Source organism: Atractosteus spatula, chromosome 24 (assembly GCF_055471065.1).
Source record: "Atractosteus spatula isolate fAtrSpa1 chromosome 24, fAtrSpa1.hap1, whole genome shotgun sequence".
In the NCBI taxonomy this organism is placed as follows: Eukaryota; Metazoa; Chordata; class Actinopteri; order Semionotiformes; family Lepisosteidae; genus Atractosteus; species Atractosteus spatula.
In genome coordinates, this window is record NC_142729.1 from 14439690 (window position 1) to 14453775 (window position 14086).

Below are 14086 nucleotides of genomic sequence, written 5' to 3' on the forward strand. Positions count from 1 at the left end.
TTGGGGGGGGGGGGAATACTACTCATTTCCAGCCTCTCCCAGGTTCTCGGGTCTCTGCCTCCGAAACGCTGTCCGCCGTGAAGCCGTGCCCTGCCTTTGGGGTCACCCCCACATTCCGGGACCCCACAATCCCGGCCGTCTTGCCACAGACTGGGGGGGTTTCAGGGCGAGAGTTGGGTTTATAGTGACTCCCATCAAAGGACAGGGGGAATGGGGTCTTTTCCCACCTCGAAGAAGACGGGAGCATTTTAACTCGCTGAGGGCTCCGAACCTGAAACCCAAGTCGAAACAAAATTTCTTTTTTTTTTTTTCCTTCCCGCTACTGGACGTGGAAAGGGGTTTGATCCAAAATCCTGGAGAGCTGGGCTGGACCGGACCGCCGCCCGTCCCACGGGGCGGGACGAGGGGAGGACGCGCCCGGGAGAGATTCGGCCTGAAAGCCCACGACCGAGGCGGGGTGCGGATTCGCTTCCCCCCCCCCCACGCCACGCCACGCCACGCCACGCCACGCCCCGGTGTCCTGTATCTAAACCCGGGTGGGGGGGTGGCACACCCTCCCTGGACTGCGCTGTGTGTTTCCGCACCTGTTTCTTGAGAAGCCGGGCGGGAAAGTTTAAATTCGGGTGACCAGACGCCCTCTTTTTTTTTTCTTTTTCTCCCGGACATGTCCCCTGTTTCGAGAACTAAAATACCGGTCCGACCGGGATTGATAAAATTCCCCCAACATTGTCCGGGATCTTGTTTCGCTCGGCACTCGGGCCGTGTAAACAAAGCGGCCTACATCTTTCCCTTCGACCCACGCCATGACCCGTAGATGTTTTGAACTTACACGCAGCGTAGCTTGAAAAGCGTGTGTGTGTGTGAGGGAGGGAGGGAGGTTATGGCCGTGAGAAATAACGATTTTGAACTTGTTCCGTTATATTTCAAAACGTTTCGTTAAAAGGGATCATTTGTGCCACCAGTGAGGACGTCTCCTCGGTTATGTCGTCTTCATTTTTTTTTCCCCCCCTCAGAGGTTAAGACTGTCGTTGCCTTACAATGGGGGGAAGAAACTTTCAAGTTTAAAAAAGGGCTCTGTGTTTGTTTTAATCCCTTTTAATTGGCCATTATGGGAGAAAAATAGCAACTGTTTAAAAGTTCACTCAGTTTAGATTGTTTTGTGGACGAGAGAAAGTCATGAAGATTCATTACTTTGGAGGCGAGTGTCGATTATTCCCCCCAAAAAAACATGGTCACCCCAGTCTAAATTGAAGTGGTCCCCGAATTGGCGTTCTGGGGGTGCGGAGAGCCCCGTCCGCTCCCCCTGTATCTGTCTGCCCGGTGCCCGGGTGACGGGGATTGCAGAGGTTTTAAGCCTCCTAATCCCACCTCGCCTCGCCTCTTAGCGCGCAAATGCGCCGGCTAAAGCCCCGCACACCCCCCCCCCGGCGGGGTCTGGAGCCGGGCGCAGGCGGGGGGCTGTCGCGGAGCGGGAGGGCGGACGCGATGCACCGGCTGACGGCGAGAGTTTCTCCGGCGGCGGCGGCGGCGGCGGCGACCGGGCCGGCGTTCTCGCTGGCGGGGCTGCGGGCGAAACCGGGTAAAAACAACACCCCCCCCCCCCCCCCCCAAAAAAAAACCTCGAGGTTCCCGTGGTCGAAGTGGGCGTGGGCGGTTCTCCAAGTCACATTCTCAAAATAGGAATGAGAGCAGGCGGGGGTACACACTGGTGGTGGTGGTGGTGGAGGGGATCCCCATGACCTGTAAGCGAGCATTGAGTGGAGCGGCCAGAAAGGCGCTATAACAGTGTAAGCTATGATAATAATCATCATTTTTTTTTATTATTATTATTATTATTATTATTATCAACGGCGGACGGGGGAGCTAACAGGAATTGAGTCGGAGGGTTTTCTGAAAAGCGGGGTGCAGCAGGTGGTTCTTGAGAGGGCGAACGGGGCGGTTTGCAGGAATCGGTGTGTGTTACACGACATACCCCCCCCCCCCCAAGCGTTGTGTGTGTCGGTCGCCTTGCGGTTTTTTTTTGAACGGCGCTAAGGATCATGTGTACGATACAGCAACAGCAGAAGCAGCGATACCTGCCTGGTTTGCACCTGGTGGCGCAGCCTGGTCAGGACTGGGAGGGGAGACCTCCGGGTAAAACCAGGCTGCCGATGTCAGGGGTGATGGTGGACCAGCAGGGGGCGCCCTTCTCTCTGGGCCCGGATTTCCAATGAGCAGTGACCTGGGACACTGGCCTCGGGATGAGAAGGTGAACTGAGACCCTGTCTGTTTGGGCTTTAAAGATTGCCCGTTTGTATGTTTGTGTGTCTGTGTGTTTGTCTGGTTGTGTGCCTATGTGTTTGTGCGTTTGTGTGTTTATGGATTTGTGTGTTTATGGATTTGTGTGCCTATGTGTCTGTGCATTTATCTGTTGGTGTGCCTATGTGTTTGTGCGTTTGTCTGCTTGTGTGTTCGTCAGTGTGTTTATGGATTTGTGTGCCTATGTGTCTGTGCGTTTATCTGTTGGTGTGCCTATGTGTTTGTGCGTTTGTCTGCCTGTGTGTTTGTCTGTGTGTTTATGTATTTGTGTGCCTATGTGTTTGTGCGTTTGTCTGCTTGTGTGTTTGTCTGTGTGTTTATGTATTTGTGTGCCTATGTGTCTGTGTGTTTATGTATTTGTGTGCCTATGTGTTTGTGCATTTGTCTGCTTGTGTGTTTGTCTGTGTGTTTATGTATTTGTGTGCCTATGTGTCTGTGCGTTTATCTGTTGGTGTGCCTATGTGTTTGTGCGTTTGTCTGTGTGTTTGTCTGTGTGTTTATGTATTTGTGTACCTATGTGTCTGTGCGTTTGTCAGTCTGTTGGTGTGCCTATGTGTTTGTGTGTTTATGTATTTGTGTGTTTGTCTGTGTGTTTATGTATTTGTGTGCCTATGTGTCTGTGCGTTTATCTGTTGGTGTGCCTATGTGTTTGTGCGTTTATCTGTTTGTGTGTTTCTCTGTGTGTTTATGTATTTGTGTACCTATGTGTCTGTGCATTTGTCAGTCTGTTGGTGTGCCTATGTGTTTGTGTATTTGTGTGTTTGTCAGTGTGTTTATGTATTTGTGTGCCTATGTGTCTGTGCGTTTGTCTGGTTGTGTGTTTCTACCCACACAGGGCCAGGGGTTCAGTCACCCATCTGGGGGGCTTGAGACTAGAAACCTCCCTCAGTTTTTTTTTTTAAAAAGCCCTTTAGTTTTAATGGCAGGACAGCCCCAGGACAGAGGAGCTGTTTCAGGGTTTCTGCAGCCTCCAGAAGTTCTCGAGCATCGTCTTCCAGTTTTCAGCCAAGGGATGGGGTAGCCAGCCATTAACAGTGAAAACTGAGTTCAGAAGCTGAAAGCCGGAGGTGCACCTTTACACAAAGAGCAGCGGGAGGCTGGAACGCACCAGCCACTCAGGCCCTGTGAGAAACTGAGAAATGGCTGGGTAATATTCTGTGATCTGTGATCTATTCTGTGATCTGTTCACTAGAAGCGTGTCCCAGTGGCACACAAAAAGGTGCTACATTTTTACATGTCACAGCTGCATGTGCCCATAATCACCTGTGCATATGGGAGGAGGGCAGTAAGCGGCTGGTACAGCGCCCTCTGGTGTGTGCTGGTGTCATTGCACATGAGTATTTTTTACTACTGCATTCCACTGCTCTGCAGTGTGCAATAATAATAATAATAATAATAATTATAATAATTGCTTACACTTATATAGCTCTTTCCTGGACACTCCACTCAAAGCGCTTTCCAGGTCATGGGGATCCCCTCCACCCCCAGCAGTGTGTACCCCCACCTGGATGAGGCGCCAGTCCGCTCCCCACACCCCAGCTCTCAGTGGGGAGGAGAGCAGAGTGATGGAGCCAGTTCAGAGAGGGGGGTTATTAGGAGGCCATGATGGGTAAAGGCCAGGGGGGAAATTTGGCCAGGACACCGGGGTAACACCCCTACTCTTCTCGAGAAACGCCCTGGGATTTTTAATGACCACAGAGAGTCAGGACCTCGGTTTGACGTCTCATCCGAAGGACGGCGCCTGTTTACAGTCTAGTGTCCCCCGTCACTATACTGGGGCATCAGGACCCACACAGACCGCAGGGTGAGCGCCCCCTGCTGGCCCCACTAACACCTCTTCCAGCAGCAGCCTCAGCTTTCCCAGGAGTCTCCCCCTCCAGGTACTGACCAGGCTCACAGCTGCTGAGTCTCCAGTGGGGAGCTGCAGGGTGACTGGGCTGCTGGCGACAGGAAGAGAGGCACCGGCGGGATTCGGACCCAGGATCTCCCATTTTGTCCGACAGGCGCTTTAACCGACTAAGCCACGGCGCCGGCAGTTGTGCAGTTCAGCTGGTGGGATTTTGGGGGGGGGGGATTCCGGATCATATGTGTTTATCTTGTAGATGATCCCCAGCAAGAGGGGGACCCCGGCTCTGCACCAGCAGGGAGCGAAGCGGAGAGCAGCAGCAGCAGCAGGGAGGGGGACGGCGGAGGCCGTGGCGCGTGGTGCCCCGCGCGGGGACTGCGGCGGCTGGCCTGGGGGGCACTCCTGGGGGGGGGCGTGGCGCTGTCGTGGGCGGGCGCCACTCACAGCGCCCGGCGGGCCCTGCAGCGCCTGCCCGCCCCCTTCTTCGTCACCTGGTTCGCCAGCACCTGGAACCTTCTTTTTTTCCCCTTGTACTACGGGGGACACCTGTTGGGGGCGGACGCGAGGCAGTGGCCTTTGACCCGGTTCAGGTGAGTGAGTGAGCGAGTTTGTGGGGGGGTCATCGGGTTCCAAAGCACCTGAAACTAAGCCTCCGAAAATACAAGAAACGGGGGGAGAAGCCAAGACTTAGGACACGAGATCTGCAGATCGATCGCCTCCCGAGGGCAGCCACCCGTCGTTTGGACCTCTCACAACGCACTCGCGCCACTGACGGCCCCCGCCGGTGACACAAAAGCCGCAGGCAAAGCCGATTTTCTCCCGCTAATCCGCTCCAATCTGCTCGGAGCCGCTCAAAGCCTTTTTGCAGCCCATAGGTAATTAAACAGAGATGGCCAGCAGATTTGGGGGGGGGGCTGGGATCCATGGGATCTCTACCTAGAGAACATCTACGTACATTCATAATAGGACTACATCAGAGGACGTTTACATACAGGGGGTGCGTAGTCCCCCAGGGGACTCCGAAACGTGCACAAAGACAACGTGACATCGATTGACATGACGCACGTGAAACTGTTCTTCATGCCGAACCCCGTGATTGATGGGGCGAGCCGAGCGCCTGTCACTGCGAGACCTCTAGTTTCTAGAACAGCCCCTCGAGAGCGTGTGGTTATTGATCTGGAGCCCCTAGAGCCGATCGCAAGCGCGCTGTTCCAGCTCGTGTCTCGTGAGTCGCTAGTGCGTCCCTCCTTCGTGGGGCCCCTCAACATTTCCTAGGCCCCTAGGCTCTGTGCCTGCAGGGCTTCATGGGAAATCCAGCGCTGCTCCCTCTCTTTTTCTCTTCCTCTCTCTGTTCCCTCTCTCCCTCCCTCTCTCCCTGCCTCTCTCTGTTCCCTCTCTCCCTCTCTTCCTCCCCTCTCCCTCTCCCCCCCTCTCTCAACCTCTCCCTCTCTCCCTCTCCCCCTATTCCCCTTTCCCTCTCTCACCCTCTCTCACCCCTCCGTCCCTCTCTCCCTCTCTCACCCTAACCCTCTCCCTCTCTCCCCCTCTCACCCTAACCCTCTCCCCCTCTCCCTCTCTCACCCCTCCGTCCCTCTCTCACCCTCTCCCCCTCTCACCCTAACCCTCTCCCCCTCTCCCTCTCTCACCCCTCCGTCCCCCTCTCCCCCTCTCCCCCTCTCCCCCTCTCACCCTCTCACCCTCTCACCCTAACCCTCCCCCTCTCCCCCTCTCCCTCTCCCTCTCTCACCCTCTCTCACCCCTCCGTCCCTCTCTCCCTCTCTCTGTTCCCTCTCACCCCCTCTCCCTCTCTCACCCTCTCCCTCTCCCTCTCGTCTCTCCCTCCCCTCTCTCCCTCTCTCCCTCTCTCCCTCCCTCTCACCCTCTCCCTCTCACCCTCTCCCTCTCTCTTGCTCTGAGAGTGCCAGTGACCCCTCCAGTGTCCGATCCATCAGCTGCCCTCTCCCCCTGCGCCCCTCACCCTCTCCCTCTCTCTTGTTCTGAGAGTGCCAGTGACCCCTCCAGTGTCCGATCCATCAGCTGCCCTCTCCCCCTGCGCCCCAGGCAGTGCAGCCGGGTGCTGGGCGAGGAGGGGGTGACGGTCAGGCTGCTCCTGAGGAAGGCCTCCCCCTTCGCGGTGCTGTGGAGCCTCACCACCTACCTGTACCTGCTGGCGCTGCTCCGGATCTCCAGCACGGACGCCAGCGCCGTGCTGTGCTGCAGCCAGCCCTTCGTCTTCCTGCTGTCCTGGATCGGGCTCAAGGACCGCTTCCTGGGCATCAGGGTGAGGGCCGGTCCCGGGTTCGAATCCGCACGGGAGAGGGCACCTTCTGGGTGGAGTCTGCATGTTCTTCCAGGGTGTGCGTGGGGATGCCCCAGTGATCTCCACTTGCAGAGCGAGGCGGACCGGGCTAGTTGGCAACTCCAAATTGTACCTGTGTGTGTGCGTGTGTGTGTTTTATGTGCGTTTGAGTGTGGGAGGGTGTTTTGTTCGTGTGTATAATTCTGTGTGGTTGTTTGTGTGTTTGTAGTTAGTTGTGTGTGGGTGGTTGTGTGTGTGTAGAGGGTGTTTTTTTCATGAGTATAATTCGGTGTGGGTATGTATTTGTGTGTGTAGTTGTTTGTGTGTGTGGATGTGTATTTGTGTGTGTGTAGTTGGTTGTGTGTGTGTATCTGTGTGTAGTTGTTTATCTGTGTGTAAGTGTGGATCTGTGTGTGTAGTTGGTTGTGTGTGTGTTGGTGTGGATCTGTGTGTGTGTAGTTGGTTGTGTGTGTGTAAGTGTGGATCTGTGTGTGTGTCGCTGGTTGTGTGTGTGTGGGTGTGGATCTGTGTGTGTGGTTGGTTGTGTGTGTGTGGGTGTGGATCTGTGTGTGTGGTTGGTTGTGTGTGTGTGTGGGTATGGATCTGTGTGTGGGGTTGGTTGTGTGTGTGTAAGTGTGGATCTGTGTGTGTGGTTGGTTGTGTGTGTGTGGGTGTGGATCTGTGTGTGTGTAGTTGTGTGTGTGTGGGTGTGGATCTGAGTGTGTGGTTGGTTGTGTATCTGTGTGTGGTTGGTTGTGTGTGTGTGGGTGTGGATCTGTGTGTGTGTAGTTGGTTGTGTGTGTGTGGGTGTGGATCTGTGTGTGTGTGGGTGTGGATCTGTGTGTGTGTAGTTGGTTGTGTGTGTGTGTGTGGTTGTGTGTGTGTGTCCCTCTCCCTCAGCAGATTCACACTGTCGATGGGGGCAGGAAGGGAGGGAACAGGATGTGCCGTTGAGCTTCTCTCCTCTCCTGTCCTTCCCAGATTGTAGCGGCCATCCTGTCAATCACCGGCATCGTGATGATGGCCTATGCCGACGGTTTCCATAGCGACTCCATCACTGGGGTGGCCCTCGCAGTGGGCTCCGCCTCCAGCTCCGCCCTCTATAAAGTGAGTGTGTGTGTCAGTCTGTCTCTGAGTGTGTGTGTCAGTCTGTCTCTGTGAGTGTGTGTGTCAATCTGTCTCTGAGTGTGTGTGTCAGTCTGTCTCTGAGTGTGTGTCAGTCTGTCTCTGTGAGTGTGTGTGTCAATCTGTCTCTGAGTGTGTGTGTCAGTCTGTCTCTGAGTGTGTGTCAGTCTGTCTCTGAGTGTGTGTGTCAATCTGTCTCTGAGTGTGTGTGTCAGTCTGTCTCTGTGAGTGTGTGTGTCAATCTGTCTCTGAGTGTGTGTGTCAGTCTGTCTCTGAGTGTGTGTCTCAGTCTGTCTCTGAGTGTGTGTCTCAGTCTGTCTCTAAGTGTGTGTCTCAGTCTGTCTCTGTGTGTGTGTGTCAGTCTGTCTCTGTGAGTGTGTGTGTCAGTCTGTCTCTGAGTGTGTGTGTCAATCTGTCTCTGAGTGTGTGTCAGTCTGTCTCTGTGAGTGTGTGTGTCAGTCTGTCTCTGTGAGTGTGTGTCAATCTGTCTCTGTGAGTGTGTGTGTCAGTCTGTCTCTGTGAGTGTGTGTGTCAATCTGTCTCTGAGTGTGTGTGTCAGTCTGTCTCTGTGAGTGTGTGTGTCAGTCTGTCTCTGAGTGTGTGTCAGTCTGTCTCTGAGTGTGTGTCAGTCTGTCTCTGTGAGTGTCAGTCTGTCTCTGAGTGTGTGTGTCAGTCTGTCTCTGTGAGTGTGTGTGTCAATCTGTCTCTGTGTGTGTGTGTCAGTCTGTCTCTGAGTGTGTGTGTCAGTCTGTCTCTGTGAGTGTGTGTCAATCTGTCTCTGTGAGTGTGTGTGTCAGTCTGTCTCTGTGAGTGTGTGTCAATCTGTCTCTGAGTGTGTGTGTCAGTCTGTCTCTGTGAGTGTGTGTGTCAGTCTGTCTCTGAGTGTGTGTCAGTCTGTCTCTGTGAGTGTCAGTCTGTCTCTGAGTGTGTGTGTCAGTCTGTCTCTGTGAGTGTGTGTGTCAGTCTGTCTCTGAGTGTGTGTGTCAGTCTGTCTCTGTGTGTGTGTGTCAGTCTGTCTCTGAGTGTGTGTGTCAGTCTGTCTCTGTGAGTGTGTGTCAATCTGTCTCTGTGAGTGTGTGTGTCAATCTGTCTCTGTGAGTGTGTGTGTCAGTCTGTCTCTGTGAGTGTGTGTGTCAATCTGTCTCTGAGTGTGTGTGTCAGTCTGTCTCTGTGAGTGTGTGTGTCAGTCTGTCTCTGAGTGTGTGTCAGTCTGTCTCTGTGAGTGTCAGTCTGTCTCTGAGTGTGTGTGTCAGTCTGTCTCTGTGAGTGTGTGTGTCAGTCTGTCTCTGTGAGTGTGTGTGTCAATCTGTCTCTGAGTGTGCGTCAGTCTGTCTCTGTGTGTGTCAGTCTGTCTCTGTGAGTGTGCGTGTCAGTCTGTCTCTGTGTGTGTGCGTCAGTCTGTCTCCGAGTGTGTGTGTCAGTCTGTCTCCGAGTGTGTGTGTCAGTCTGTCTCTGTGAGTGCGCGTCAGTCTGTCTCTGTGAGTGTGTGCGTCAGTCTGTCTCTGAGTGTGTGCGTCAGTCTGTCTCTGAGTGTGTGCGTCAGTCTGTCTCTGTGTGTGTGTGTCAGTCTGTCTCTGAGTGTGTGTGTCAGTCTGTCTCTGTGAGTGTGTGTGTCAATCTGTCTCTGTGAGTGTGTGTGTCAGTCTGTCTCTGTGAGTGTGTGTGTCAGTCTGTCTGTGTGAGTGTGTCTCAGTCTGTCTCTGTGAGTGTGTGTCTCAGTCTGTCTCTGTGAGTGTGTGTCTCAGTCTGTCTCTGAGCCTGTGTTTGTGTGTCAGTCTGTCTCTGAGTGTGAGTGTGAGTGAGTGTGTGTGTGTGTGGCAGTCTGTCTCGCAGCCCCTGCGCGTGTGTTCCAGGTGCTGTTCAGGCTGCTGGGGGGGGACCTGCGGCAGGGGGAGGTGGCGGTGCTCTTGTCCTGTGTGGGCCTGTGCGGCACCGTGCTGCTGGCCTGGATCTGCGTCCTGCTGTATCTCACCCGCGTGGAGTACTGGCCCTCCGCACAGCACCTGCCCTGGGACCTGCTGTGCACCCTCTCCTCCTTACTGCTCTGTAAGCACCCTCATTTCTCCTTCCATTTTCTATGGGTCACGGGGGAGCTGGAGTCTATCCCAGCAAGCCACAAGCACAAGGCAGGGTACGCCCTGGGCAGGACACCAGTCCGTCACAGGACACACACAGACACACACTCACACACCCTGGGCAGGACACCAGTCCGTCACAGGACACACACACACACACTCACACACCCTGGGCAGGACACCAGTCCGTCACAGGACACACACAGACAACTACTCACACACCCTGGGCAGGACACCAGTCCGTCACAGGACACACACAGACAACTACTCACACACCCTGGGCAGGACACCAGTCCGTCACAGGACACACACAGACAACTACTCACACACCCTGGGCAGGACACCAGTCCGTCACAGGACACACACAGACACACACTCACACACCCTGGGCAGGACACCAGTCCGTCACAGGACACAAACAGACACACACTCACACACCCTGGGCAGGACACCAGTCCGTCGCAGGACACACACAGACACACACTCACACACCCTGGGCAGGACACCAGTCCGTCACAGGACACACACAGACACACACTCACACACCCTGGGCAGGACACCAGTCTGTCACAGAACACACACAGACAACTACTCACACACCCTGGGCAGGACACCAGTCCATCACAGGACACACACACACACTCACACACCCTGGGCAGGACACCAGTCCGTCGCAGGACACACACAGACACACACTCACACACCTTGGGCAGGACACCAGTCCATCACAGGACACCCACAGACACTTACACCAGGGCTAGTTTTCCCAGAAGCCCATTCACCCCCCAGGATGTCTCTGGACTGCGGGAGGAAACCCACATGAAGATATGGGAGAACATGCAAACTCCACCCAGACAGCACCTCAGGAATTAGCCCCAGCGCTGTGAGGCAGCATTGCTCACCACCGTGTCACCCGAAACCTTCTTTATCATCCGATAAAAGTACGCCCCCCCCCCCCCACACACACTCCAGCACACTAAGAGTGCAATACAGTACCCTCCCTACAGGGGGCGCTGTAGAGCTTAAGCAAAGGTGGTACTCCTTGATCATTGGTACAGATGAGCCGGCTGGAACAGTGAGGGTAAAGTACAGTCCAGGGGGAGGACGCAGAGCCTAAAAGAGGGCTGTCAAAGACACTTTCTGCAGAGCAATGTCTCCATCTGCTGATTTTGTGCTGTTTCACTTGGCCCCACAGCTTTCAACATGCTGGTGCACTTCGGGGCCGCGGTCACTCACCCCTCCCTCATTGCGCTGGGCTTCCTGCTGAGCGTGCCAGCCAACGCAGGTAAGACGGGCCCCTCGGGGACCCTTCAAGCCCAGACCACACACAGGAGAGCTGTGCCTGGTGGCTCGAACGTTTGGTAACACGTCACTTTCTCACTGTCTCCTCTCTCTCCTCCTCTCTGCCCTCTCTCTCCTCTCTCTCCTCCTCTCTGCTCTCTCTCCCCTCTCTCCCCTCTCTCTCCTCCTCTCTGCCCTCTCTCCCCTCTCTCTCCCCTCTCTCTCCTCCTCTCCCCTCCTCTCTGCCCTCTCCCCTCTCTCTCCCCTCCTCTCTCCCCTCTCTCTCTTTTCTCTCCCCTCTCTCCCCTCTCTCTCCTCCTCTCTCCTCCTCTCTGCCTTCTCTCTCTCCTCGTCTCTCCCCCCTCCCCTCCCCTCTATCTCTCCCATCTCTCTCCTTTCTCTCTCTATCCCCTCTCTCTCTCCTCCTCTCTCCCCTCTCTCTCTCTCCTCTCTCTCTCCTCCTCTCTCCCCCTCTCTCCCCCTCTCTCTCCCCTCAATCTCCTCCCCTCTCCCCAGCGATCGACCTGCACATGAACTCCGCGCAGCCGTTCAGTCAGGAGCGCCTGGCCGCCAGCGGCACCATCGGCGCCGGCTTCCTGCTGCTGCTGCTGCCCGAGGAGTGGGACGAGAGCGCCCTCCGGTGGCTGGCCCGGCTGCGGGCGGAGCGGCGCCGGGAGGAGGCGGCGGGGGCGGAGGAAGGGGGGGAGGGGGCGACGCCCAGCCGGGCCAAGATCAAGCTGGGGGGGGCGTCCGCGCTGGCGTGACGCCACAGCCCCCCGGGCAGAGAGAGCAGAGGGCAGGAGCCAGCAGCCCAGTCCCAGCCGGCCATCAGGGAAAAATAATCCATCTTAATCCAACTGGAGACTCAGCAGGTATGAGCCTGGCCAGTACCTGGAGGGGGAGACTCCTGGGAAAGCTGAGGCTGCTGCTGGAAGAGGTGTTAGTGGGGCCAGCAGGGGGCGCTCACCCTGCGGTCTGTGTGGGTCCTGATGCCCCAGTATAGTGACGGGGGACACTAGACTGTAAACAGGCGCCGTCCTTCGGATGAGACGTCAAACTGAGGTCCTGACTCTCTGTGGTCATTAAAAATCCCAGGGTGTTTCTCGAGAAGAGTAGGGGTGTTACCCCAGTGTCCTGGCCAAATTTCCCCCCTGGCCTTTACCCATCATGGCCTCCTAATAACCCCCCTCTCTGAACTGGCTCCATCACTCTGCTCTCCTCCCCACTGAGAGCTGGGGTGTGGGGAGCGGACTGGTGCCTCATCCAGATGGGGGTTCACACTGCTGGGGGTGGAGGGGGGATCCCCATGACCTGTGAAGAGCTCTGAGTGGGAGGGTCCAGAAAGGCGCTATAGGAGTGTAAGCAATTATTATTATTGATGACTTGAAGACCAAAATAAAAAACTAAACACCTATTTGAACAGTGTAGAACAACAGGTGTTATCCTGATGGGTAAACTAAGGAACGCCCCCTGCTGGCCCCACTAACACCTCTTCCAGCAGCAGCCTCAGCTTTCCCAGGAGTCTCCCCCTCCAGGTACTGGCCAGGCTCCCACCTGCTGAGTCTCCAGTGGGGCTGCCAGCGGGGAGCTGCAGGGCGATGTGGCATCAGGCATCTGTTGACACTGGGAAGTCTCTTGCCTCACAGACACAAAAGACAGTCTCTGAGGAGCCCTCAGTTCTGCACGGCTCCGCCTCTGGAGTTTTCATTCCTGTGGGATCCCGGAATGGAGATTTCTCTGAGAAAAACCTTGTCACTCTCGTACAAGCCACATTCAGTGTGCTCTAAGGCACTGTATTTCACTTTCAAACAAAGTTACAAATCAGAACACTAGCTTATTATTAGAATGCTTTTTTTTTGCCTATATTTCTTTGTCTTTTAATGGTGTTAAAGCAATATTGCTTTTCCATTTTGTAAGCATCATAAGAGTGTGTAGCATGAGACCAGTGTTTTGTGAATGTGATGTCTACCCAGTATCACTAACAGGTTCATTCTAAATAAATGTTCTTTTTTTCCATATTGCATCTCGCAAAGTATAACATAATCTTAAATCTAACATTCACAGCTAAATGGTTCATGTTTTGCAGGTCTGTGCAAAACAGCGTATATATAATAAAATAATCCAATAAAACCTATGGACCAATTTACATTTTATTTCTTTAACCTGGTTTGTAAGGTTGTCCAAGCGAATCTCCAGTGAGTATTTTCAAATATTGCATTCCAGAAGGATATACAGGGAGGGATGAAGACGGGTTAACACAGATCCGTTGCATTTTTGTTTTTTATTTTCTATTTCATCACTGTGCAAGAACAGATTCGAAGGTACTGCTATGAATCTGCACGGCAAACACTGGGTGACGGAGGGTTTTGTGTTGATGACGTCACTCGTACGCGACTTTTACCTGTGAAAGTGAGTCGCAGTTACACCGTGGCGAGAAAAACAAAACAATTTCAATTCAATTCAAGGTGCTTTATTAGCACGGTACAATCAGTGTTGCCACAACAAATAAAAAGAATACTCTCACTGGTGTGAACAATAAATATATACCACGTTTCTGCGTGTTGAACAGCAATCGTTATCATCACGTTTTAGGAATAAATAAGTAAAATTATCAACGCGAATTGTTTTAGTTTCCAGTTGAAGAACATACATTTCGCAGAGCTTTTATTGATTTATTTTCAAGTTGCCATTTTCCTTAAATCTAGACGAGAAGTAAGAAACAAGAAGTTTTCGCCACGCAAGCCCTTTGAACGTGTAGGGGAACAGGTGAACCGCATTTCCGTGCTCTTACTTCACTGAAAAGAGATTGAGGATGAGGATGGTCAGCACACTGCGCATCACATCAAATCACTGTTTTATTTCTTTACTTACTCATCATGCCACTGTTCCTCGGATTTTATCTGCGCGGGATTTTGCCGTGTAGACCTAACTTCAAACACACAAACTGTAATAACAATACAATATATGGGTACTTGCAACTGGCAGCCCCACTGGAGCTCAGCAGGTGTGAGTCTGGTCAGTACCTGGAGGGGGAGACTCCTGGGAAAGCTGAGGCTGCTGCTGGAAGAGGTGTTAGTGGGGCCAGCAGGGGGCGCTCACCCTGCGGTCTGTGTGGGTCCTGATGCCCCAGTATAGTGACGGGGGACACTAGACTGTAAACAG

General features: G+C 54.0%; 1 protein-coding gene across 1 annotated transcript; it reads left to right on the forward strand.

The window, feature by feature from the left end:
• Positions 1-9: 9 nt before the first annotated feature.
• LOC148815966 (solute carrier family 35 member F3) lies at positions 10-11781 on the forward strand. Its single transcript, XM_088904867.1, has 7 exons — positions 10-1579; positions 4401-4734; positions 6206-6425; positions 7425-7550; positions 9422-9614; positions 10839-10928; positions 11441-11781. The coding sequence occupies exons 1-7, from the start codon at positions 1393-1395 to the stop codon at positions 11686-11688; spliced, it is 1398 nt and encodes a 465-aa protein (XP_088760993.1). The 5' UTR covers positions 10-1392; the 3' UTR covers positions 11689-11781.
• Positions 11782-14086: the final 2305 nt, after the last annotated feature.

Excerpts from the sequence above, each read along its gene's own strand:
- LOC148815966 (XM_088904867.1), top strand. The coding sequence starts at position 1,393 with ATGCGCCGGCTAAAGCCCCGCACACCCCCCCCCCGGCGGGGTCTGGAG. Across the intron at positions 4,735-6,205 it reads TGGCCTTTGACCCGGTTCAG|GCAGTGCAGCCGGGTGCTGG; the intron begins GTGAGTGAGTGA and ends CCTGCGCCCCAG. Across the intron at positions 10,929-11,440 it reads GAGCGTGCCAGCCAACGCAG|CGATCGACCTGCACATGAAC; the intron begins GTAAGACGGGCC and ends CCCTCTCCCCAG.